General features: G+C 30.7%; 2 protein-coding genes across 2 annotated transcripts; both read left to right on the top strand.

Moving 5' to 3' along the window:
* Positions 1-2,716: 2,716 nt before the first annotated feature.
* On the top strand, positions 2,717-4,242 carry LOC113401914 (uncharacterized). The gene is made up of 2 exons (XM_026641995.2): positions 2,717-2,900; positions 3,648-4,242. Exon 2 carries the CDS (start codon positions 3,649-3,651, stop codon positions 4,234-4,236), a length of 588 nt encoding a protein of 195 aa, XP_026497780.2. The 5' UTR covers positions 2,717-2,900; position 3,648; the 3' UTR covers positions 4,237-4,242.
* Positions 4,243-14,473: 10,231 nt separating this feature from the next.
* LOC113402066 (juvenile hormone esterase) lies at positions 14,474-25,346 on the top strand. The gene is made up of 10 exons (XM_026642193.2): positions 14,474-14,731; positions 17,489-17,641; positions 18,845-18,992; positions 19,339-19,533; positions 20,483-20,679; positions 21,181-21,337; positions 21,593-21,762; positions 23,760-23,910; positions 24,047-24,173; positions 24,847-25,346. The coding sequence occupies exons 1-10, from the start codon at positions 14,540-14,542 to the stop codon at positions 25,031-25,033; spliced, it is 1,677 nt and encodes a 558-aa protein (XP_026497978.1). The 5' UTR covers positions 14,474-14,539; the 3' UTR covers positions 25,034-25,346.
* Positions 25,347-25,557: the final 211 nt, after the last annotated feature.

Raw genomic sequence — 25,557 nt, 5'->3', positions numbered from 1 at the left:
TTACTATCCTAATCGAAATCATTACTTAAACGTTTTTCACATATTGTTAATGTTATTTGCTTTTTTAAAAATTGCAATTACCTTACAATTTTTATTTATGGCGTAAAAAAAATTTTTGAATAACTATTAATTTGAAAAGATATATAATTATATTACAATTATAAGCGAACCACAACTCTACTACCTAACTAACAAACGGATATGAGCAGCAAGTAATGCGTATAAACAGGTAGGTGCATATGTCTACTTGTTTAGTACTTGTAAGTTGCATTAACCCTGAACTACATTTTTACCGGACTAGATTATTATACAACGTGTTCCATATGTTTGAAATATAAGTAATTATTTGTAAAAAGTTATTTTATTGCATGGGAAAAAGTAATTTAGTATCATCAGTATTTTCATTAGTACTAAATAAAAGATAAGTCACTTGTCTTAACAAAAGGAAATACTTTACAATTTATAAGAGGCTGTTTATTTTGATTATGAAATTTATAAATTTGTGATGACACATTTTTAAAAATTGTGAAGGTACGAGGTACATGTTATTTGTAATGTAATGTTGTATAGTAATTATATGCACATAATATGTAAATGTCGTTGATTTTACGAAATAGTTTTTTTTTCAATAAAATACGATTTGATTGACGAAATAATAAATTAACCACAGTTAATATTTAAGGAAATGAAAATATATTTATTATAAATGATTACTAGAAAATACTTGAAACAGTTTTGTAAATAAAACTACTTTTAAGAAGTACACCTAAGAAATAAGATGTGGAACAAAGCTATATATATATATATATAGCTCCACCTCGTAGCGAGTAGCAGAACTACCGTTTCATTTTATAGTAGTATATAGATATATAATATAGATGGCGTGTTGATTGATGATAATAATAAACTAGATCTTACTATTTAATTAATCTATTCGCCAACAGGAGCGCCACATTTAGATAAAATTTAAAACATTAATTTAAATTACTATTTATTATTTAAATCTAAGTTGCTATCTAAATCATAAGTCCGAAAATGTCAAATTGACACTATATTTCCTTTGATGTGATGATAACTAAAGTATATGAATTGAACACTTTGAACGCTGTTTGGAAGTTGCACTAATCTATGTTACATACAAAAGTCTACTAACTCAAATTTTACCAGAGAATGGGGCGGCTAGCTACTCAGACGGAATGAAAAATACTATTATTATATGAAGCAGTAATTCTTTTACAATAGGTAATTTTTACTTGATGGCATCCGGTAAAGCTTTGTGCAAGCTCGTCTGAGTAGGTATCACCCACTCTTCCCATATTCTACACAAAGTAAGACAGTATTGCTGTGTGTACTTAGTCAGTTACTCATTAAGTATAAACACAAGGGACGTAACCTCTTGACCAAGTTTTTAGCGCTTTGGCGATGTAAGGAGTCGTAAATAATTAAAATATTTTATAGTTAGTGGTGTCCATCAACTGTCTCATCTCAAGAAATTGCTTTTATCGACTAGGTATGCTCTCATGCATGCATTCACTAGTTCAATTATTTTGCACACACTGTTAAGCGTTATATTATCTTTGTTTAAATGTAGTACTTACTTGGCGGTATGACTTTGTGTAAGTAAGGCCGTCTGGGTAGGTACCACCCACCCATTACATATTCTATTGCTAAACAGCAATACTTAGTGTTCTTATATTCTGGTTCGAAGTGTGAGTAAGCCAATGTAACTACAGGCATAAGCAACATAAAGTCTTAATTCCCATGATTGGTGGCGCATTGGTGTTTTAAGGAATAGTTAACATTTCTAACGGTGCATTGGCACGTAGCCATTGGGCTATGGTCGACGGTGACCACTTGACATCGGGTGTGCCATTTAACTGTCTGCCTAGTTGTGTGCCATTTAACTATTAGTAGCAAAAATAAAATAATTTAGCAACAAAAGCAGGTTGCTTAATTTCTGGGATTCTGTGTTAAGCCGCCTTTGTCATACAAAAGGCTTAGTGACTATGCAGTCGAGAAACAGGAGTAACAAGTCATTGTTTGTTCCTTGTACCAATGTTATGAGTACTTATCTCATTTTCTCACAAAATCTTTAATTAATTTCGGTACATAAAGTTACAGAATTTGTATTAAGACTCAACAGTCAATATAGAAATTTCTTTAAAATTCCTTCATGCCTATTAAGTCTATTGTTAGGTCGGTAACATCGTTATCGGAACTTGAGTTGAGTATGAGTTAATAGTTAAGTTAATCAAATTATAAATATGTTACAACAACGGCACGGACGGCACCTCTGTGAAGACAATAAAATAACATAAAAAAATATATAATCTATACTGGGTTACTGCCAAAATCTTCATCGTAGTGATAGTTTCTTAGACTATCGCTTTCAAACGAACAAAGTCTATAAAATATTCATAAAGATTATGATGCTGTTCGCTTAAATGTACAGTTTTTTTATAGCGTTAAAGCATTCATTGATACTTGCATTATATAATATGAAATCAAATAGACTAAACATAATCATACTTACAGTTCAAACCTTTTTTATATGCTTTTTGACTATGGCTGATGACAGGTGACATGAATAATTATTATTGTTAAAGAATTTCACGAGCATGTAAAAAGTTTACTTACCAGTCGTATTATTGTTATTATTTTTTAGAATTAATATATTTTACCATAGAATGTTAAATTTGAGTAAATTAATCTTAATCTTCTTGATATAGTGCATCGTATGTTTTTTTTGTGAGAATATTCTTTTTAATCGTCACAAATGTTTAATGTTTTGGGTCTTGTATGAGTATAAAAGAAGTTAATAAGGTGCAAAATTATTAAGGTCTCCTATGTACCTATTCGATATATTTGATCTCTGGTGATTGCGTGGGAGGGATACTGAAGTAAATATATTCCTTACGTATTACCTACTTGTAGCCATATTTAGTAGTGATAGAGTTTGTCCAATGGGATTTTGGATACCAATATTAAAGTAAAAATCTTTTCTTGGCTCATTACCTAATATTTTTATTTGAAATGGCTAGGATCGTTTTATTTCCAAGTATGCCAGCGAGACACTTTTGTTACCCTTTTGTCAAATTCTGTACATTACGCTTGTTTATTTCTGTGTTTCATTACATAGTGAGTAAATCACTTTCAATAGATCAATCTAGCATCGTTAGACATTGAAATATTCACTATTCCTTTTATTCCTTTTGGAACTAAGATGTCACGTCCCTTTTGCCTATCGTTTCAATGGTTTGCCATAGTGCAGTGGTGGTTACTCACTCTTCAAACCGGAATTCCCAGCAGATTGACAGCTTCTTTAGCCACTGATAGACTATCGAAGCATTGTGCTTATCGTTTATACTTTAGCTATGCAAAGTCGCTTGTCACTTGCTTTTTATTACAAGGGTACGGGGCAGATTAAACAATCACTTACATTTCTCATAATTATCACATGGTTTTACTGTATTATTTTATTCTTAGTTAATATAGACATTGCTAAAGCTCAACGATCAATGTTTTGTATAAAGTGCTCACGCCCAGATAGTGTGCTTAACTTTGTATTCTTAACTTCTTATTCTTTAGATTTGCGCCATGAGCACGTCTATGAGACCCTCGTAAACGATTTTATTGATTTGTTTTAGGATGCATTGCCAACGATGCCAAAAATCAATACGAAGTTGTGAAGGTATTAAATGTGGCCTATGTGAGTCGAGATTTCATATTAAATGTATAAATGGCAATACAAAGAATTTAGAACTAGAATGTGGTGATAAGGGATTTCACTGGATTTGTGCCATGTGTCAAAAATCGTCTTGTAAAATAAACAACGACCAAATTCAACCAGATACGATACTCAAAGCAATAAATGCATTAACGGAGAAACTTGAACTTGTTAACAAGATCCAGCTACCGAAACTAAATAATGATTTGATACAAATAAAATCCGTAACTGATCATATTAAGAAACAAAATGAGAACATTCTAATTAAAATTGATGACTTAAAGAACAGAAAGTGTGCAGAGCAATATAAAAATTCGAACAATAAATATCGAAATCGAAATCTTAATTTATCGCCAAGATCGAATCGGTGCGATGAGAAAACTTCGATTTTGGGTACTGATAAAGTCAGATATAGAACACGTAGGAGATCATATCCAATAATTAAGATGTTATTACAGTTAAACCGAAGATTGAGTCGAGGAAATAGACCAAAGAGAAAAATCAATTAAAATAAAGATTTGTACAATATTCATGTTGCAGAGGATCTTAATTAAAGCGATATCATGAAAATCTTAGTAATGTTATTTTTAGAACAAATTATAATACACTTAAAATTTAGTACATTTAAGTATCTCAAATGCCTTGCCTTCAACGGGTTTAGTGACTTTTGGCCCCTTTTGTTCCTAAATTTAATACACCAATATAATATAATGACTTCTACACTCATGCAATATCAGCTTATCTAGAAATAAAGAGTCCTTGCTGTACAATATGAATTCCTTAAAATATATGTGTGTCCTCAAATAATCCTTTAAAATTTGTCATTTTAATGTACATGATGCCATAGATATAAAATATTTTTTAAATTATTAGGTAGCAGTGGTAGTCTAAAAATAGGCAGTTATTTTAAAATTACAGACACACGCCAATTTTATTAATCTGTATAGATAAGCTTAAAAAATAGACAACAAAAAGTACGTGAACTTTAAGTTGTTATAACTTATGATACACTCAACCGATTTTGATGAAAAAACCAAGCGGTACCTTGGAATACTCGGAATACTCCTCATTCATTTCCTTATAATTATTGGCATTTTTAATTTAAGCCGTTTTATAAATTACCTTGGACAAACGCATCCAAAGGTTTTAGTTTTTCGCAAAAAGCCATATTAACTAAGAAATTCTTAGTTAATATGGCTATTTGTATCACACACTTTTTTTGAAATCAGAGATATGCATTTCAATTATATTATTTTTTATATATATCTATTGTAATAATAAAGTCAATAATCTATCTAGATTATTGTCTATTATTTATAAAGACAAAGATAAAATATTGTGTCTCTGGACACTGACGGATTATTAAATCTAAAATCAGATTACATAATAGATGTTTATTGTCATATTTAAATTCTATGGGTTCACTAGCGTGCGCTGAATCGAAAACTTCAAGGCCGTCAACAATTTGTTGGTTACGTGAGGCGTTGAAGGTTTTTATACAATGTTTTTAATTTTGTCTTCGTAATAAACCAAATTCAATTTATGTAAATGTACCCGTACCAGCGGGCACCTTTTATTTTATTGTTAAAAAATAAATAACTTGAAACCGATCGCAGCTCCAGCAAAATCAAAAACAATCCCAACCAAATCAAAATCAGCCCAGCCATTAAGGGGAAGTTCAGTGACATTACCAATATACATGTACAGGAGATATAATTATGTTTAAAGATATCACCTATATTTGTCTATTTAATTTTAGATATGTCTACCTATAAGTAATTTAATGTTAAATAACGCACTTCACATTCAACTAGAATTATTATCAATACTAGTAATTGCTGTCACTTTAATTATCAATGAAATTATGTAAGTTAATTTATATCTTTATTTTATTTTGTTTTCAGTAGGACAACCAACAGTATATACAACATCAAATCAAAAAAAAAAAAATACATTTCAAAATTATTTTGGCAAATGTTCTACTATTTAGAGGTAGTCTCGCCATCACATTACACAATTTTTATTAGAATTAAAAATTAAACATAAACGATTCTTTGATCGAATCGATGTTATATACCTAAATATTTATTATTTAAAAAAAATGGCAATAATTGATAGGTAGACGATACCTAAACTAGTTTTTTATGGCGTCATGACAATATTTTTAAATATCAACGTCTGATTTTTCGAAATGTTATTGTATCTAATTATGTGTCGAATAGTGAACGAGATTACTTATATCCAAATTAATCTAAACCTTAGATTTACATAAAAAATTATGCGACTCGATCTCTACTATAGCAGGTATGTACTACAAACAAACAATTATGGAGTAATTCATTTTTATATTTATTACAACACTCTTCCACTTGACAACTTACATCCGCTTCTATTTTAATTCTGAAGTTCGTATATCAAGTTCGCCAAGAATCAAATCGTCATTTTTCCTCATAATTAATGAGTACGACAGGTGAATTGTCAATTCAAGAGAAAAAATGTTTATTAATTATTTTATACTCAGATTATAAAACAAAAGCAGGCGGAGAGTAAGGAACAAAAGTGAATAGAAATCCCCGGTAGTGTGCAACAGTTTGTCTGTTTGTTGATACGCTTTTTGTTATTTGTTAATAAAATTAATAATTTAAAGTAAAAGCGCCTTTGACGTAATATTACGTAATTATATTTGATTTTGTATTCGGTTTTGTCGCTTCACAATGTGCGCTCTCTGTCTTTTGTTTTATAAATCTAATAAAACCTAAATCTCTGTCTGTCTTCTTGAATAAGCTGTAAGTATTTAAAATTGGAAAATATTCTTAGTGATTTATTTGAATTGTTTTCTAAAAAGAAATCGGACTGTGCGTAGATGTTAAATATTTCAACAAGAATATGTATTTGCATCGAATTAGCCGCAGTCAAGTATGTTATTAGATATCAAAGAGGAATTTGACGACTAGCTTTGTCGACTGGCGCAATAGCCGCGTTACTATCTACATATGGTCTTATCCAATCAAAGAAGTCTTAGTTTTATATATTTTAATATTACAAACAATTCTTGATCAAGACATATTTATTTATAATACTGAATACAATACTATTACATTTAACTACTTATTTCCAAAGTTCTTAACTTCGCTGATATTTTTTTTCGAATCCATTATACCATAGATTAATCAAGATCACTTAATTAACAAACTTGTTTATTTGTCGTTACTCCTCTTGTGACTGATCTAGTTTATGTTATTCATTTAAAAATATGTTTTGATACAGATTTGGTTCATAAACATTATTATAAATTATAATAATTATTCAAATCAATTTCTTACGGTGGAACCTCGCCGGAAGCATTCGGCTGTATTGACACAGTTCAGATTCGAGCATGACATAACCGAGTGACAAGAACTGAGCTTTACATTTCACAACCTGTAATGATTCAATTTGTAACATTCAGTTAACGAGAATAATCAAAATTTCTAGTTTACTTAAATCAAAATCAAATCTTAGATTGTTACATTGCAGTGCGAGTGTTGCCAGTGGGCGACCGCTATTAAATACTTTTATAAAAATAAGAATTTAAAATAGTTGAATCATGACCACGGGGATTGCAAGAATGCGAGATAAATTTTCACGTAGAATTGCAATTCCAATTCTCTAAACAAAAAACAAACTGGGGCGAGAATAAGTGGATTCGATGAGCAAATTCTCTGAGCGATTTCGAACTTCACTTTCGTCTAAATCTGGCATAAGCGGATGAAGCGTATTTAATTATCAATCAATGTCGCTTTAAATAAACGTATTGTTGTAAAGAGATTGTATAATTATCATATTTTTATACACCTAAATATATATTTTTTAATCCACGATGACCAGCTCTACTCATTTTTCAGATCGCTATAGATAGTTCAATGAATGATGGTGCGCCCTACTATTACATTATATCCCAATCTCTACAGTGCAAGTTTGCCCTGTAATCTAGAGTGTGAGATATATTGTTACGTTTAGAGTATCCATGAGGGCACACGCACGCTAAGTTAAATGACAGCAAAGATTTATAGTCAACTGTAACTATCCTCTACTGCATATTTCCGATTTCAAATAACGATGTTATTTATTCAATGTACAAGATTCTGTATTGCTATTTTGTAAGCATAAATATTTATTAACAAACTAGCTCGTTGACTTTATACCTCAAAAGTAGAAGTAGTATGTGGTTGACATGTCTGTGTATCTTTGCGTCTGTCGTGGCATTATAGTTCCCAAATGGATGGACAGATTATGATTTTTTACAGATGTCTTATTCGAGTGCTTTGCCATCGATAAAAATCAAACCACAAACCACCAAAGTTATAAATTTATAATTTAATTTTGTAATATTAAAAAGATATGATGTATTTGGCTATTTGTCATAACTGCGTAATGTATATAACACGATATTACACGTTGTAGTTGGGGATTAAAGCATATATTTCTTTGCAGTTGCGAACACGTGACAGAGTCACATAAAGATCGCTGTGTATACTGGAAACTGGACTCGCTTAAAAATAAACGAAAAGTTTTTTGGAATAAGAAGGAACCGGGGTATAAACATAAAATCATCTGCGCCGTACCTATTCATATTCATAATATATTTATTATCCAATGCAAAGGGATGATGTAACACCACTAGAAATCGTTAAAACGATTTTAACCTCATCAGCCCTGGTTCCATAACATCCCAATTTTAATCAAACAAATGCTATGTATTACACCAAGGTACATCAGTGAAAACCGCATCAAAATCGGTTAAGCTATTTCCTTATTTTATTCGGTAACAATACCGCTAATGTCGAATGAACAGATAAACAGACAAAAAATGCAAAAATGATATTTATGTGATTTATTGCGTTAATAAATGCCCTCAGTAATATTTTTTCTTAAATATCTTCTAAGTACAGATTTCGATTAATTACGATTTGATTATATGTATAGATATAGATAAAAGTATTTTACTATCTCTACATAGAATAAATTTATTATGATGCCATCACTTTAGCTTCTAGTTCATCAATAGAAATGGGACTTATTTAAGTATAATTATTTTCATGATTTACGACTGGCAACATAATTTTTTGTTATACCTCATTTGTTTTCGTTTGGATTAAAGTCCTGATGATTGAGGGGCAAGTGAAATGCAATGAAACCATGATCATTTAATAAGTCTTCGAGTTTGTACTTTCTGACAGACATCTGTCTTGTTTTTAAATTAATCTTATAGTTCTAGTTTCTTAGTTATCCGTATTTTTTCGAACCAGGGCCATGTTTGGCTGATTACACAAGGCTACTATTTTTCTTTAAAAGCTTATTTCTCAAATCATTTAATCACTCAATTTAATTCAAAAATAAATGATCATACAACTATATATTTTTCAAGTAGAGTAACTTTCCTAGATGACTCAATATATAACCATGTACACCTAGCCATGGTCGACTCGATACTAACGCTTGGCCTAGTACCTTAACGGAATATAGTGAGGCGCGTCTTCGTGGAATGAACTGGCTATAACTATGACTGATATAAAAGTAAGTATGCCATTTGACCATGATTTGCATTGAAATAAGTAATATTTCGATAGTATGATTTTTGATCGGTCTCGAATATTTATAATATTTATGAATTCTAGTAATCAATTATGCTATATTAATAATTATGAGGGGAGATTAGAGTTGTTGTGGAACTATGAAAATGTGTTGTCAATCAAATCCAGTGCAGCATTTTTAATGGACCAAATAAAATATATAATTTAAGGAGCATATTTTTTCAAATAAAAAAGAAAATGTTTTCCAAGGACTGCTGGCTTCCTGTAACCACTGGTAATCGGTTTGTGTTATGACTTTAAAGAATTTATTGTTTCATTCAGGACTAAGTGCGCCCTTTAATCTAATAATTTTCATTAAATCTTTTGTTGGAATGCTTACAGAAATACGAAGTTTTGAAATGATATTCATAAAATTATAGCAATGAAACGCATAAGAATTAAATTAAAGTTTAAATAAACAAAAAACTGGTTATAACTTGAATTAACGTAAAAAAATGTCGTAGTACTTGATATGAGTTGTCTTATGTTTTTTTTAAATTTTAATTAAAAGGTAATAATTATTCTGTTAAAATTCAATATTTCATTTTCTTCGGTTCACAATTACGTGTGAAAAATTTCAAATTAGTCAAGTCAAGATTTTAATCAAAAAATATTTGCAAGATTCCATTACATTAAATATTTGTTTTAAATATATGTAAATCCAAAATCCAACCTTCTCCTTAAGAGGGACGAATAACGCTAATGACGGTAAAGGCATGGATATTAAATATAGCTCATTTATGGGTAATTATTATAATCAGACAATAACTATCTTAACGTTATTAGATTTCAGTGATTGCAGTAGCCTCGATGCAGCGTTCGGGCATGTAAGACTGTGGTTCACTGTTCTTAATTTGTGTTTTAACACATATTATTGTTCTTAGATTAAATTGCTCGTGTGTAGGTATTAGTGCGTACTAGAGTAGCGCGGTGGAAAAAACTCTAAATCTTTGCTTAAGATGAGCGAAGCTTTCACTTAAAGTGGGATATTTAGATTTCCAGATTTCCACTAATTCCAAACTATTGTATTGTACAACAAATCTTACATATTATAAAAAAAATACTTTTTGAAAAAGTTAACAATTGGAGGTATGTATATTATTATATATGTATAGTATATTTGTAGATAACATTTTAGCTTCTAGTAAATCCTAGGATGTTAAAAATATAGGATTATAACCGGAAAGTATGAAATATTTGATTTTGAACCTGAGTATGACAATAGACTCTAAGCTCCAATGGGGCCCCCATATAAATAAGTTGGCGAATAGACTCAGCTCTGCAGCCTATGCGGTAAAAAAAATTAGACTTTTGACTGATGTGGATACGGCTCGCCTTGTGTACTTCAGTTATTTCCACAGTATAATGTCGTATGGCATCCTACTCTGGGGTAATGCAGCTGACATTAATACTATTTTTGTACTGCAGAAGAGGGCTATTCGTGCAATTTATAACCTGGGCCCAAAAGATTCGTTAAGAGATAAATTTAAAGAAATTAAAATAATGACTGTCGCTTCTCAATTTGTTTTTGATAATGTTATGTATGTACGCAAAAACATAAACGATTTTCCCAGAAATTGTGACGTACATTCTATTAACACTAGGAACAAGAATAAACTTGTTACTCCAAGTACCCGATTACACAGGGTTAGTAACTCTTTTTTGGGGCAATGTATACGTTTTTACAACAGGATCCCAGAAAACGTTCAAAATTATTCAATTATAAAATTCAAAAGAATCGTTAAAGAGCGTTTGTGTGCTAAAGGATATTACAACACTAATGACTTTTTAGTTGACTGCACACGTTGGGAATGAAATGATCGCCTCCAGGCTGCTTCAAATAACTAAAATATAATTATCATTGTATATAATAATGGTTAAAAAAAAAAATATATATATATATATATCCCGCTGAGTTTCTTTCGCCGGTTCTTCTCAGGTCCGAGGTGCTAAATTCCGAACCGGTGGTAGATTTTTGACAATCAATAAGCAAGTGTAAACACTTCTATATTGAATAAAGATTTTTGATTTGATTTGATTTGATGAATCATAGACATTTATTATTTTATAACGTGCCGACATGTTTTGCCCAAGCGTCACTGTTTATTTAGAATTAGAATTGTTTCTTTTTTATTTGTAGATAACTAGTTAGTTATCGTGCGATGCTGATACTAAATATACTGCATGTCTTTATATACAACAGCTTTTTTGTCATTAGACAACACAAAACGCTGTGTCCCTGCATTTTAAATCTGTAATATCTTCGAAAATATTCATTTAAATTTCATGCTGTAAAAGGCCATATTGATCTATATTAAATGCATAATGTATTTAGGTACTTGATTGGATAAATATTAATGCTGTATTGTTTAAAATCGCCATTATTTTTCGTAAAAATTAAATGATGAAAAGTGGTTATTGTGGTCTATCCTTAAGAGATCGACATATACCATCGTAGACTTTTTCTAGACCTTTTAAAGGTGTACAATTATGTAGTACATTATTTTGATCTATCTCGTCAGCCAGCGTTTGCAATGCAAGCGCAAAAAATGTTTTTATTTATGACATCACATTAGAAAACTCTAAAATAATCAGTATTTCTCTACGATATTATTCATGTATTATACATAAAAACCTTCCTCTTGAATCATTCTATCTATTAAAACGAACGCATCAAAATCTGTTGCATAGTTTTAAAGATCTAAGCACACATAGGGACAGATAACGGAAGCGACTTTCTTTTATACTATGTTATTTAAAACATCCCTTATAGTAAGTAGTTGTATTCAATAAGTAAGTAGTAAGTAAAGTAGTTGTTTTCAATAATTCTTATACTTAAATACCATTTCATCCTTATATCATATTTACTTTAACTTCAATAACATTGGACTTTCATATTTCCAATCCCCTTTTACCCCCTTGGACTTTTGTAAAATCCGTTGTGCGCTGATGTCTACACCCTATAAGAAATCTATCTGCCAAATTTCAAGTTTGTAGATGTTATAATTTTTGAGATTTCGTGATTAATCAGTGAGTGGTATTTTGCTTTTATATATATGTATCTACTTATATACTAGCTGTGCCCGCGATTTTGTGCGCGTTTGAATTATAACAAAAAAGATATTCGCAGTCGTATCCAATTCTCAGATTTATCTATAACTTATTAATTCTGTATTGAAAGCTTTTGTTATATAAGTCGTTGGTGGGAGAAGGAGCTCGAGGGCTGCGCGCGGTACTGGACAGTATTTGGCCATTGCAGCGTGACTTTATTATTATAATAAATATAAATAATATAATTCTAAAATAAAAGTTACTCTTATTACATCAGCTATCTGCCAGTGAAAATCCCGTCGAAATCGGTCCAGCCGTTGAAAATATTAGCTTGAACAAACAGACAGACAGACAAAAATGCATTTAGTAAAAAGCGGTTATTTTAATATTACAAACAGACACTACAATTTTATTATATGTATAGATAGATATGGTAAGATAACTTTTACCCCCTCTGTGAGCTCCGCTAAGCCAGAAGTGAAGCACGCATGCGCGTTACAACTAGCAGAAATTACAAACAATGTTATAATTAATAAGTACTTTTCTTGTTTAGCTACATGTGATTGTAAGTGCCCTTGCACGTGATTATGTAAAGTAGAAAGATATGAACTATTATGACATCTTTCACGTGGCAAGGTGAACGTGCTGACATAGCGTGTCTCCTGAGTACGTCCAATACAAGCGTTACTCCGGAGGGCGACCGCCATTGCATTGTAATGTTGTAACTGGCTAGGCCTGTGTAGGCGCGATTATAAACACGAGAACAACACGGCGCGCGGGTATAGCACTTAACCGCTAACACGGAGGCTTCGATATTGCCGCAAAATGTCAGACGAAATTGATGATGATGATTTGAATCCTGATGAGTGAAAGGATTTGGCAGACTATTATTGTCAGCCGACTGCTAATCGGCGCCATCCCTTGGTAAAGCGTTTGCTGAAGAATTCTTTTCCCACATCCATACATACTGGTTTTTGAAGCGCTTAGTATATTATTGATAAAATTGCGTACCAAATAATCAACTCTTACGACACCCGCCCATAGAGTGGGGCTGGCTCTGTTCCACTTTGTCGGAAACCACACTGCAAGATTAGATTATAATATTGTATGTGTTTTGAAATGGTAAATGTATATTACAAAGTTATCATCCATTTCATCAATATATAACTTATATTAGTCGCATTTGTACAAGCTGATGTACTTAAAACATGTCCATCTGTAATTGAAATATGATCCGGTAAGAAAAAATCGTGCATAGAATATAAATATTTTTAAACAAGCACAAATATCCAAGCGAGATTTGAATCACGATGTCATTATTACCGATATCGAAGCAAGCGTAAGGTTGTTAGCACATCAAATGACTGAACAATTTTTGCGCATTCTGAATAAAATTATATTCAGAATCTGTTGATTGGCTTGCAACACATCATCGGCTGAGGCTGCTTAAATAAAGTTTACAGCCGTGAATCACTTATATGTAATAAAACAAAAACAATAACTACATTCACTACATAAGTATACCTTAATATATGAAATTGACGCTCCACAATGTCGATGAAGAATAATTTGAGGAGCGGATCTCTTAGTTATTAAATGGTAAAATAACACGTTTTTTCATTATGAACTTTAGCGTTGTTGTTTCTCTTTATAAGATTAAACTTAAAAACAACATTAAGGAATACATTTGCGATACACTCGTCGGATAATTATGCAAAACCAGTTGTAACCTACATATTGCAGAGCATCTAAGGTATAAAACCCGGTATATTTATCGTAATATACGAGGAATGATGATATTATACTTTGTTTTATGGCCATACTTATATTTTTTAATTATATTACCGTTATAAAAGTAGAAATGAATTCGTAATCATTGAATAGAATAGTCAAGATAAAACCCTAATGTAATTTACGATTTATCTACACTATCAACTGATAATCGTATTGTTTTTCTCGTAATAAGAATATTTCCAATTATTTGTTAATAAGTGTAACGCCATAAGCTTAGCTTTAAATTGCTTTGCTATTTCAGTGTGGTCGAACCTTAGCTATATTAGCGCTTCACCTATTCTTATTTAACCGCGCGACTTCAATCTACGTTTTCATTTGTTTTTTTGTTTTCGATAGTAACGGTGCTGAATACAAAATGTTCCGTAGGACTGCGCTATGGTTGTTGAACGGGATTTCACTTATTATATGTGTTGAAAGTGTACCGTTCCGAAAAACACCATTAGGTGATTTGCAGGGATATTATATGGAAACACGGGGAGGGAGACAGATTTCTGCGTTCACAGCCATCCCTTATGCAGTACCTCCTGTCGGAGACTTGAGATTTAGGGTAAGCTATCAATTAAAAATATTTCGATATTAGTTTATATAGTTTAATATTAACAAAATAATTTTCGAGAAATTATAAAAAAAATAATTAAATAGTAGTTGGCCTCAACAACTATTTAAGTTAAAGTTTCGAAAAAAAAAAAAAAAATACTAAATACAAACAACTTTATTAATTAGTAAAATAAAACTTAAATGAAAAATCTTCTTAAATATATATTTGTTTTCTATATATCGTAAATACTTAATAAATATATTTTAATAACGATAATCAAAATTTAAATAAAATGACTACTTATCGAATTTGTATCTTATCTTAATATACATTTTGTATCTTATCTTAATATCTATGTTAATAGAACGAATAATAATGAATTTATTATAATTACTACTACTAATAGTATTAGTAATAGTAATTATAATACTACTAGGCTAATAATATTATAGTGTTTGTTTGAAGTAGATAATTTATGTAGACGACTAATAATAATTTATAAAAAACGGTGTCAAGTTTTATCTATATTTTCCCCGATGTCGTTAACGAATACGATGATATTAGTGAGAAACATGAATGTGTCCTTTAAAATTCTGCCACATGTGTGTCAACTAACTCGCCATGATAGCTGTGCCAGAATATGATAAGCCTTCTTGTTAAGAGGAAATTTGATGATGATGATGATGATGATTCCTTTCGAAATTCTTTCATACCGTTTTACTTTTTAGTATGGTAAGCAGCTTCAGAGCATTATTTTTATTATATTTTATACACAAAACTATTTCTAAACATCCAAAATTAAAATATATGTTTTATTATCCAGAAACCAGATATTTTCAATAGACTAAAATTCAAATTTAGAAGTTTCTAATGTAATAAAATCTCTCTTTATTCAAAAATAATAAATATAGACATAGACCTAAAACTTTCTAAATACGTAATGTAGTAGATACTGTCAAAATACAGTACAATACAATTTAAATTCGGACGATACAATAAACATAACATTTCTATCTGTTAAAGCTGCACAATATCGTTTTAATTTTAAAATCAGAATAATAAATAACATTAACGGATATATTTTTTTTTACATTTAACTAGATAGTTTCTGTACTGTAATGTTAGAATGAGGCTGTATATATAACTTTTATACCCGTATTGAAGGACAAATATATAAATCATTTTCTCGATTTTTTGGACCAGGTCTCGCTAGCTTACGCAGAACACCTCACCAGTCGTTCATCACTATCAGATGAATAGTTTAGGAATAAATAGAGATTTAATATATAAAGGTAATTTTAATTTATTAAGAAAATAACAAATTTTAATAGACAACTTTTTCAAAATTCTCAAAAACGAAATAAAAGCTAAAAATTTTAGTATACGAAATCCCATTAATATACGTTTATTAGCCTACAGATATGTTTCGATACTTAACTGCGTGTATGCAAATATCAAATATGTACTTTCAAATTTGACCAGTCAAAACGAGTTATATAACATAATTTCGAATTTTTCGAAATCGATAGATACCCATTTATAAAAATCACAAAACGCGTTAAGGCATAACATAATTTTGTGACTTAATTAATGTTATTTAAAGTTCAATATTAACTAGCAATTTAATTTTAATATTTAAAGAGTAATAATTCTGTTTTTAGAAAATATTTAGTACCTAACGTATTTTTTGAATTTCGAACAATCTGTGCTTTTAGATCTTATTTTTACAAAAAAATAATTGTATTGTAATTGTAGCTTACATTAAAGTCTTTACGAGACGACACGGTAATTGAACTTTAATAAGTATATGTTTTCACTTGTTGTTCTCAATATAAATATAGGTTATTTTCCTTAACACATTAAATTACACGTGTAATGTTAATATACTCATATATAATTGTTTTATTCAAGAGAAGTAGAATTAATATTTCAATTACTCTTATATATATAAGAGTAATTGAAATACTTGCATTGCTGTCGAAAACTTTAAATATTATAATGTTTAATATAAAACAAAGACAATAGAACACCAATTGCGTTTGTCGAAAAAGTAAAAATTCTCAATATCTTTCGGCATTTAATTAAAAAAACTACTGTCATTTAAAGTCTCTTCTTTTTAACTACTTTGTTAAACTAATGTATTCTTGAGGAAGGAAATAATTCTTGCAAACTACAGCTTTAAAAAACCCTCTCTATAATTGTCATTATTTAAACAAAGAAAATCCCCGCTTGTATTTATTATTTATTTTGAATCATTGGTTAGAATGGAATAAAATGTAAAATTGTTCATAGGGTCCATTTTCTTAAATACACCTAAAATATAATAAATTATAAAAAAGAGACCTTATTACCATTTTTAGTTCAATGTCATCGATTATAATGTGTGCATTTTATGAAGTAAATAAAAAAAAAACAAAGAGACGGACACGTTTCAGTCAATAGTTACTTTATCCTCATCGAACCTATATCATTTTAAAATATGTATTCTGTGGATATAATAAGTATATACATATATATTTATATGTTAAGCTATGCAAATTTATTTACAAGGGATAGCCTGGGAAAATTCTATTATTGTTAGATAATTGACGTGGCACAGTCTATGCCGCAATTATTGACACACTATTCATATACTTAGTATTTTAATGTGATAATTTTATTGTACTGACTACTGATACTGCTACTGATAACGTAATTTCATAATATATTACCGATTATCTATTGTTTAGTAATATTTAAATCCAATTCATTTTAACTTTATTTCAGGCACCAATACCAATAGAGGCATGGGAAGGTACACTAAATGCTTCGAAAGTCAGTCCCGTTTGTGTCCAAAGAAACCCATACACACGACAAAAAGAGATAGTTGGTCAAGAGGACTGCCTTTACCTTAATATTTACTCGCCATTTATCGGTAATGTAAGTAAAATTATTGTTTTTTTTTGTTGTATAAACTCACGGCAGTTATAAACAAAATATAAGTTGATTTAAACATTTTGACGTTTTAATATAAAAAAAATATTTCGTACAAAACTGCTAGTAATAAAGATAAGCTACTTATGCATATTGTTTTACAATGTATATAAAAAATGAAACTGGTATTTTATAATTAATTGTTACAACATTAATATTTCATCCGAATAATAAACTGATCTGCACGCTTAACATGAATAAATAATTATACTGATATAATTTTCATGGTAATTTTCTTAGACGATGATTTAAAAAAGCGCTTTAGATTTAAATTATTGTTATAATTATAAAAACCGTTTAAATGTACGTTCAATTGTTTCTAGAAAATTCTAAATTTTCTAGTAAAAATATAAATGCATTAAAGACTCGCTCTGAACGCCATTCATTGTCATGCAACGTTTCCTAATTGCTTTCTCCATAATTTTACAAAGTGCTATTTATATAAACAACTAAGAATACTTGAAAAAAATTTAATTCGCATAGTGAACTAAAACACGTGATGATTGGCCTTACGGGTTTAAGTAGATTTGGAAATAACTTTTAGATTTGGTACCGGTTTATATTTTTGAATAATCTATATTAGCGAAACGTCACCAAATATATTTAATGTACTTAATATGGCTCTGCGATAAACAAATTCATACTAAAATGATTGCGTTGCTGTCGAAAACGTTTAGTATATTTTATCGTTGGTTTTCCAATTAGTATTTTCCGAGTTAAGAGTCAAGAGTCACGTTTATTGTCAAATTAGCGCGGCTCACTGAATTTATCAGCTAGCAGTTTTGCTTTTTATGTTCCCTCCGGAGAAATTATTTATAGAAGACATAAAAATGAACTTATCTGTTTTCGGAGTACCGGTTATAAGATGTTGGCTAATTAAAGTTGGTATGATGAAATTGCTCGAAAAGGGAACGCAACAAAAATATCAGAACTTTTAAAGCATTCGTCTACTTAATTTCAATTAATTAATTTTACTAGATTGACTTGTATTTTAATTATAAATTGTATTAAGTTATATAAGCATATAACCTGACACTAAACCAATCATAACTTTTTAATTAGAAGATTCGTAGAAAAGTGCTGTGAATAATGGCGTTCAAATGTGACGTAGCTGCAATATAGTTTTTTTACTATATATTTTTTTTAAAGGACCCTATACCAGAAGATGAACTTCTTCCTGTAATGGTATTTATACATGGCGGCGGTTGGATGTGTGGTGATGGTACCACCCAAATGTACGGCCCCGAGCATCTACTCGACAAAGATGTGTTGTTTGTAGCGATGAATTATAGATTGGGTAAAATATTTTATTTACATCGGTCAACAAAATACTCAAATAAAAATAGTGTTTATTTGTAATTGTTGTATGAAATCTTGCGTCTTTGCTGAAAGATTAAAATATATATATACCTATATTTTCATTGAGAAAAACATAATAACAATAAATAATTAATGTTTCACTGACACTTGTTTTAATAACGCTTAATAGCCTTAATTTAAATATTTACGGTAAAATAAGTGAGACTGTTTTAGTTATTAAACTTAAAATCGAAAGCAATGATTTTGTTAAATATAAATTAAAAATACGGTACGATAATTCACGTTCGAAAACCATAATATTTTACTAAAAACAAAAATTTCAGGACCTCTTGGTTTCCTGTCGACTCAGGATGAGCATTGTCCCGGTAACAATGGCCTTAAAGATCAGCAAGAAGCACTTCGGTTCATACAGAAAACTATTCGTGCTTTTGGTGGCAACAATCAATCGGTCACGATATTTGGTGAGAGTGCCGGTGGTGCCAGTGTCAACTATCACATGCTATCGGAAACTAGTACTGGTAAGTTATTAGCTATAAAAAAATGCTCTTGCAGCACCGTATATGTGATAGAAGTGAAACTTCTTAAATATAAAGCTCTCTTTTCATCTATTTATCTTATCTCTCATTTAACGAAATATACCTAAATGTGACGCGTTCTCAAATTCTCAATTCTCGTCCACGACGGCATGTCGATAAAACCATAAGCCTTGACAATTATTTTATCTATTAGCAGTTAAGTTAATTTAATAATATTTCTTGTTTCTATTTAAGTTGCCTTTTATAATATAAACAAGCTGCCCGACCTGACTTTGTCCAGGCGAATTATGTTTTGTATGTATGTCTCAATCGTAGCCTTACCTACCGAATCCAATCTAACCCATCGACCGATCAAGAGCTCAGTTACATACAAACGTTCGAAATATTTATACTTGTAAAGGGCAATAACATTCAATTGACAAGGCCGAAAATTTCATAACATTCACTATACTCGTATTAAACTATCGTGTTATGTGAGTTCAGTCATTTTTAAGACCTTTTTAGTTACGAAGGGCGACCTTTAATGTCGGCCCTGTAGCAGAGTAAGTACAAACTCAGTACTCACCACAGAACAATATTGTGAAATGACTGAAATTGCAACATTGGCTAGAAGAATAATTACAACATTCAAATTATACACACATTACACATCAAACTAGCTTATAAACGTAAGTCGGTTATTATTTTCACGAGTGAGATACGTAGTGAGATCTATAGTGATGATGTGAAATAACATGAACGATTAAAGCTAATAATGTAAATTATTTAGTACTACATAAATTACAATGTGAAGATATGAGAAAATCATTTAATTAAAACTGCACGTGTAAGAATAGTTTCTTGCGTGACGTTACATCAGACACTATTTTATAGCTTTTATAGCTATAAGGAAAGGAAAACTCAACGTTAGTTTTTATCTGCTTATTTTCAGGACTTTTTCACAAGGCAATATCTGAATCCGGAACCGCTCTGGTCCCATGGGCAGAGGCACCACCCGGTGAAGCGAAACGGAACGCCTTCCGTCTTGCTAAGTTCCTCAATTGCCCACAATCTCCTTCTGAACGGATGATCAATTGTCTCCGTAATTTAAACAGCTACGATATTATCAATACAGAATTTCAATTTTATGTAAGTTCATATATATTCTAATCGGTTTTAGAATTACTTTTTAATCATTTAGGAAATGTGTCTGTTTTTCAAGTTCTAACTTACACTGGTTCAGGTAGTGTCAGTAATAGTGTCTTTCTTAAATACCCTATGCACGGTTTTCAATCCAACCCGGATTCTAAGAGCCTATGTAATTCAAACTTTTAGCTCAATGATTTTTATTGTATTTGAAGAAGTATCATGTATTGTTGTTAATTGTTTTTTACCTCAAAATAATATTTAAGAAATATATAATTCTTCTAATTGTAAGTAAGACACACATAAAAGATACAGGTTTTTTATGGTCTACTAGTTTTTATCAATGGTTTTAAGACCGTACATTTTTTCGGCGTGTAAATTAGCATAATTCTTCAGCTTCGAATTTTTTACTAAAAATGTCGTAATATTAAGTACTTTATAATATTAAAAAGTGAATGATTATTGTGTATATAATATATACGACTCATTTAACCTTGGTTATAGGAATGGGACTACGAACCGATGACGACTTTCAAGGCCGTTATTGAACCTAATCTACCAGGCGCTTTCCTGACAAGAAGTCCTCGCCTCCCTCCTTCCACGGATTTCGTACCTTGGCTCACTGGCCTTAATAAAGATGAAGGATGCTTAAAGTCTGTCTGTAAGTTTAATAACATTTTTATCAAAATAAGTTTAAGTAATTTGATTATTACCAATTATAAAAATATTTAAATTAAATATCCTCGTTATAAGAGGCTTGGTACCCCGCCTACTCTTCAGTTATATTACAAAAACATATTGTGTTGCTGTTATTTTGTATATGAACCTCTGTCATTACAGGCATCTTAGGCCACACATGCCTGTCTGCCAACATACTTTAAATAAACAATAAGATGTTTAAAAATATTGTTAACAGGGATAACAGCGCATTCCGAGCGATATGAAGAGTTTATGTCTAGTTTCGACACCATCGCGCCTATCACGTTCTATTATGATAATTCTCCGTATCCAGGCACAATCACCAAAACATTGCGTGACTTGTACTTAGGCAAAGATGATGAAGAAGACAAAAAAGGAATACTCAAGGTAATTACGCCCACCTCGCGCGTCCTAGATCCCAGGGTCACACCCTATATTTGAAGCACCGTCATTGGGGCGGACGTATTCGTCCTTTCCATCGAGCGGGATCGGCCCTTTTTCGTTCTCATTCCACCATCTCCTTCTGAACCATGACGGACTCACAGAAGGAGGCTACGGCCCCACGCCGATTCCCTACGAAACATCGTCGTTACAATTGCTTATGGACCAGAATCTGCCTCAGGTTTCATGCAGGGCACGCTGCTGCCGAATATTCAGTGGTGCCAAATATTCGTCTCTTCGTGTCCGATCTTACACAGGTTTCTCTAAAATAACCATGACCAATCATTACCTGTGAATCTTCTGAACTGTCTATCATAACTTGACATAAAGTTTATTATCAGACGTGAAGTTAGAGGTTGGAACATCAAATAAATTATGAAAAGCATAACATACGATCCAAATAGTAATTTTCCTGGAGTTCGGTCGTTTGTACGTATGTATGGTTTTTCACTAAACGTGGGTTATTTCCTTATTCAATGATGCATTTATATGCCTTGCAAAATCATTGCATCAGATATATTTTACATATGCATGAGGAGCAATTGTTAATATGTAAAGAAAGAAAATAATTATTTAACACATTTGTATATATTTAAGGACTTAAATGTGAATTAAAAATAGTTACTGTATAGATCATGACCGCGTGAAGGGTTCATGTGTGAGTATTAAAAATGTCCTTGTGTGTTAAAAATAAGAACATATCATAATAATGTCAAAAGAGTTTATAAAAAATATATATCAAGTGGATCATTTTTGTCATTTTTGTGTGTACATATATTATTTCTGGTACCTACATATGGTAAGTGTTAGATAAATAAAAGGCCTTATAATAATGCAAGAAAATGTTACTTTAAGGGATTTAATTGCACGCCATTATTAAATGTTTTGCGAAGATATAAATTACGGTGTGTTATTACAACAATACTGGAATGTTTTGTAATCGTAGTCTCTATAATTTGTTGATTTAAGCTTCGATCGAATTATTATATAATTATATTAACATATAACCTATAATTATGAAGGTGACTAAGAATAATTCTTGCATAATATTTATTTTTGATTATTTTCCTTTCTGACGTATAAAATATTATATACTTAGCTATGTATCATATGATTTACTACTACTACATATTCTATAAAAACAGTTCAGATAGCCTTATTTGTATGAACTTATAATGTTCAATTAATGTGGCATTATAGGATAAAAGTAATACGTTCCTTTTGTTAAATATGACCAAGACAGAAGGAATTTGATAAAAAAATTTGTTAACTCTAGTTTTTGATTAAAATTCAAAAGAATCGTTAAAGAGCGTTTGTGTGCTAAAGGATATTACAACACTCATGCCTTTTTAGTTGACTGCACACCTTGGGAATGAAATGATCGCCTCCAGGCTGCTTCAAATAACTAAAATATAATTATCATTGTACATGGAAAATTGTTAAAAATATATATATATATCCCGCTGAGTTTCTTTCGCTGGTTCTTCTCAGGTCCGAGGTGCTAAATTCCGAACCGGTGGTAGATTTTTGACAATCAATAAGCAAGTGTAAACACTTCTATATTGAATAAAGATTTTTGACTTTGACTTTGACTTTGATACTGAAACAAATATACCGCTTGTTTAGATATATCTAAACATGATATCATTAAACTTGAATAACAATAATTTCCTAATTTCGTATTCTTACATGTTGTACACATTCAGTTTAACATAGCTTACAGTGATATAATCATAGATTATTTTTATATCTAGATCAGAAAAAAAAAAACAAAAGAACGCTAGGCTTGTCACTCACCAAACTACTTTACCAGTGTGCGTCTGCTTAGTGTCCAACTGTTGGTCACTATTTTTGTCGACACGTTCTCAGTTTTGACAGTCTATCTAGATATAGATATCACATGATATGATATTGTATATAAACACAGCATGACTTTTTTCCAGATTTACACAGACTCATACTTTGCTTATCCCGCCGTCGAATCCGTTGAACAAGCTCTTAACTACAGTAAAAGTCCGGTGTACCTCTATGAACTTACATACCGAGGGGCTAACAGCTTCTCTCAGATTTTCGGTGATCCCGTAGGAGATTACGGTAAGACCATTTTTTATAAGACTATAAAATAAATTGCTTCCAAAAAACAAAAGACTTAAACTATGCTACAAACGCGGCTTTACTATGTTTTATAATATGCTGTGTTTAGTTCTTATATTTATTTTCCAATTAACAGGAGTGTGTCACGCCGACGAACTCATGTATCTCTTCCCGATACACTTTCTCTTACACGAGTTTACTCCTGAAGATTATAAAATTCTTGATCTTCTTGTCACTCTTTGGACCAACTTTGCAACTTCTGGGTAAGTTTCTTTACTTGTGATATATATGGCGTCGCTTAACCATTAGCTCTCCCATCTTAATGATTTACCGGTACAGAAATGTTACATTATTTGTAAATTAATTAAATGCTTCTACTTTTAAGTATTTTATAATTCTATATGCGATAGCGGAACTACAGCGATTGTTTTATATATAGGGAGTATCAACAAATTATACTTCAAATAGTACGATAGTATTTATAAATCCATGATTTTCTATGCTCATAGCCGGATATCCTACCTATCGTTATTAAAACATTGGTATAGGTATAATAGTTTAAAAGTATTATAAGATTTGAGAGGGTATCGCATGCAACCAGTGATTTGACCCTGTAGTTGATTAAGAAAGACGATACGCACAGCTTTTCTCTTGTTAAATTTTTGGTCAAAGCATCCCTAACATATTTTGTCTTATCCATATATCCATAATGATCTTTGCTTAAAATATAACTTTAAGATTTTATTGCGAATGTTTGATTGATTATATGTGCGCCTTCTGTAATACGTACTAAATGTATAAATCATAAATGATTTATTATGTGTTACATGTATAGAATTATTTTAGGAGTTTATATTTTGTGTAATATAATAAAAAATTGTGTATTTTTTAATATTATAGCTATCATTTTTAAACAGATACTTTCTTCTTATACAGGAATCCAAATACACCTCTTGAAGTTCCATTCCTTTGGCAGCCAGCAACTAGCGGGAATAAACTAGAATATCTAGACATCGGAGCGAAGCAAGCTATGAAGGATCACCTCGCTTCTAGGTCGCGGTTATGGAGTGACCTGCCGCTTTGGCATAATATCAAAACACCGAAGATTATCGACGAATTGTAGGATATTTAATTGAATATGATTATTTTACTAAGGGTGGATATGAAATCATCAAATAGGAATTAGAAATCGATTTTGTTTTCGCTTCTATGGGGAAAGGAAGCAAAAGAAAGTAATATCGATTGTAAGCTTTTATTTAATCAAATGCAACGTTCGCCCACCTTCCACGAAAATACTAGCCAAGACAATATAATATTTTACCACTGAATTTACCAACCGATATTACATTACAAAGTGTTTATACTATTATATAGGGTTAGTCATAAGTGACAGATCAATAATGTACTGCCAAGTTTAGTTAAGATAAATAAATGTATTTTATATAATTAAAATAAATAATATATGATATTACAAAAATACTAATGAAATCATAATCGCTAACATTATCTTTATTAAGTTATTAAATAAAACAAGTTAACCCATAAATATGTATATATTTAAATTAAAATATAATAAAACAAGTCGTTTTTTGCATCCGACCATTTGTTCGGTTAACTCTTATTACAACACGGTGAAACAGATGCTGT

Source organism: Vanessa tameamea, chromosome Z, assembly GCF_037043105.1.
Source record: "Vanessa tameamea isolate UH-Manoa-2023 chromosome Z, ilVanTame1 primary haplotype, whole genome shotgun sequence".
Taxonomy (NCBI): domain Eukaryota; kingdom Metazoa; phylum Arthropoda; class Insecta; order Lepidoptera; family Nymphalidae; genus Vanessa; species Vanessa tameamea.
This window is presented reverse-complemented; position numbering and strand designations above follow the sequence as displayed.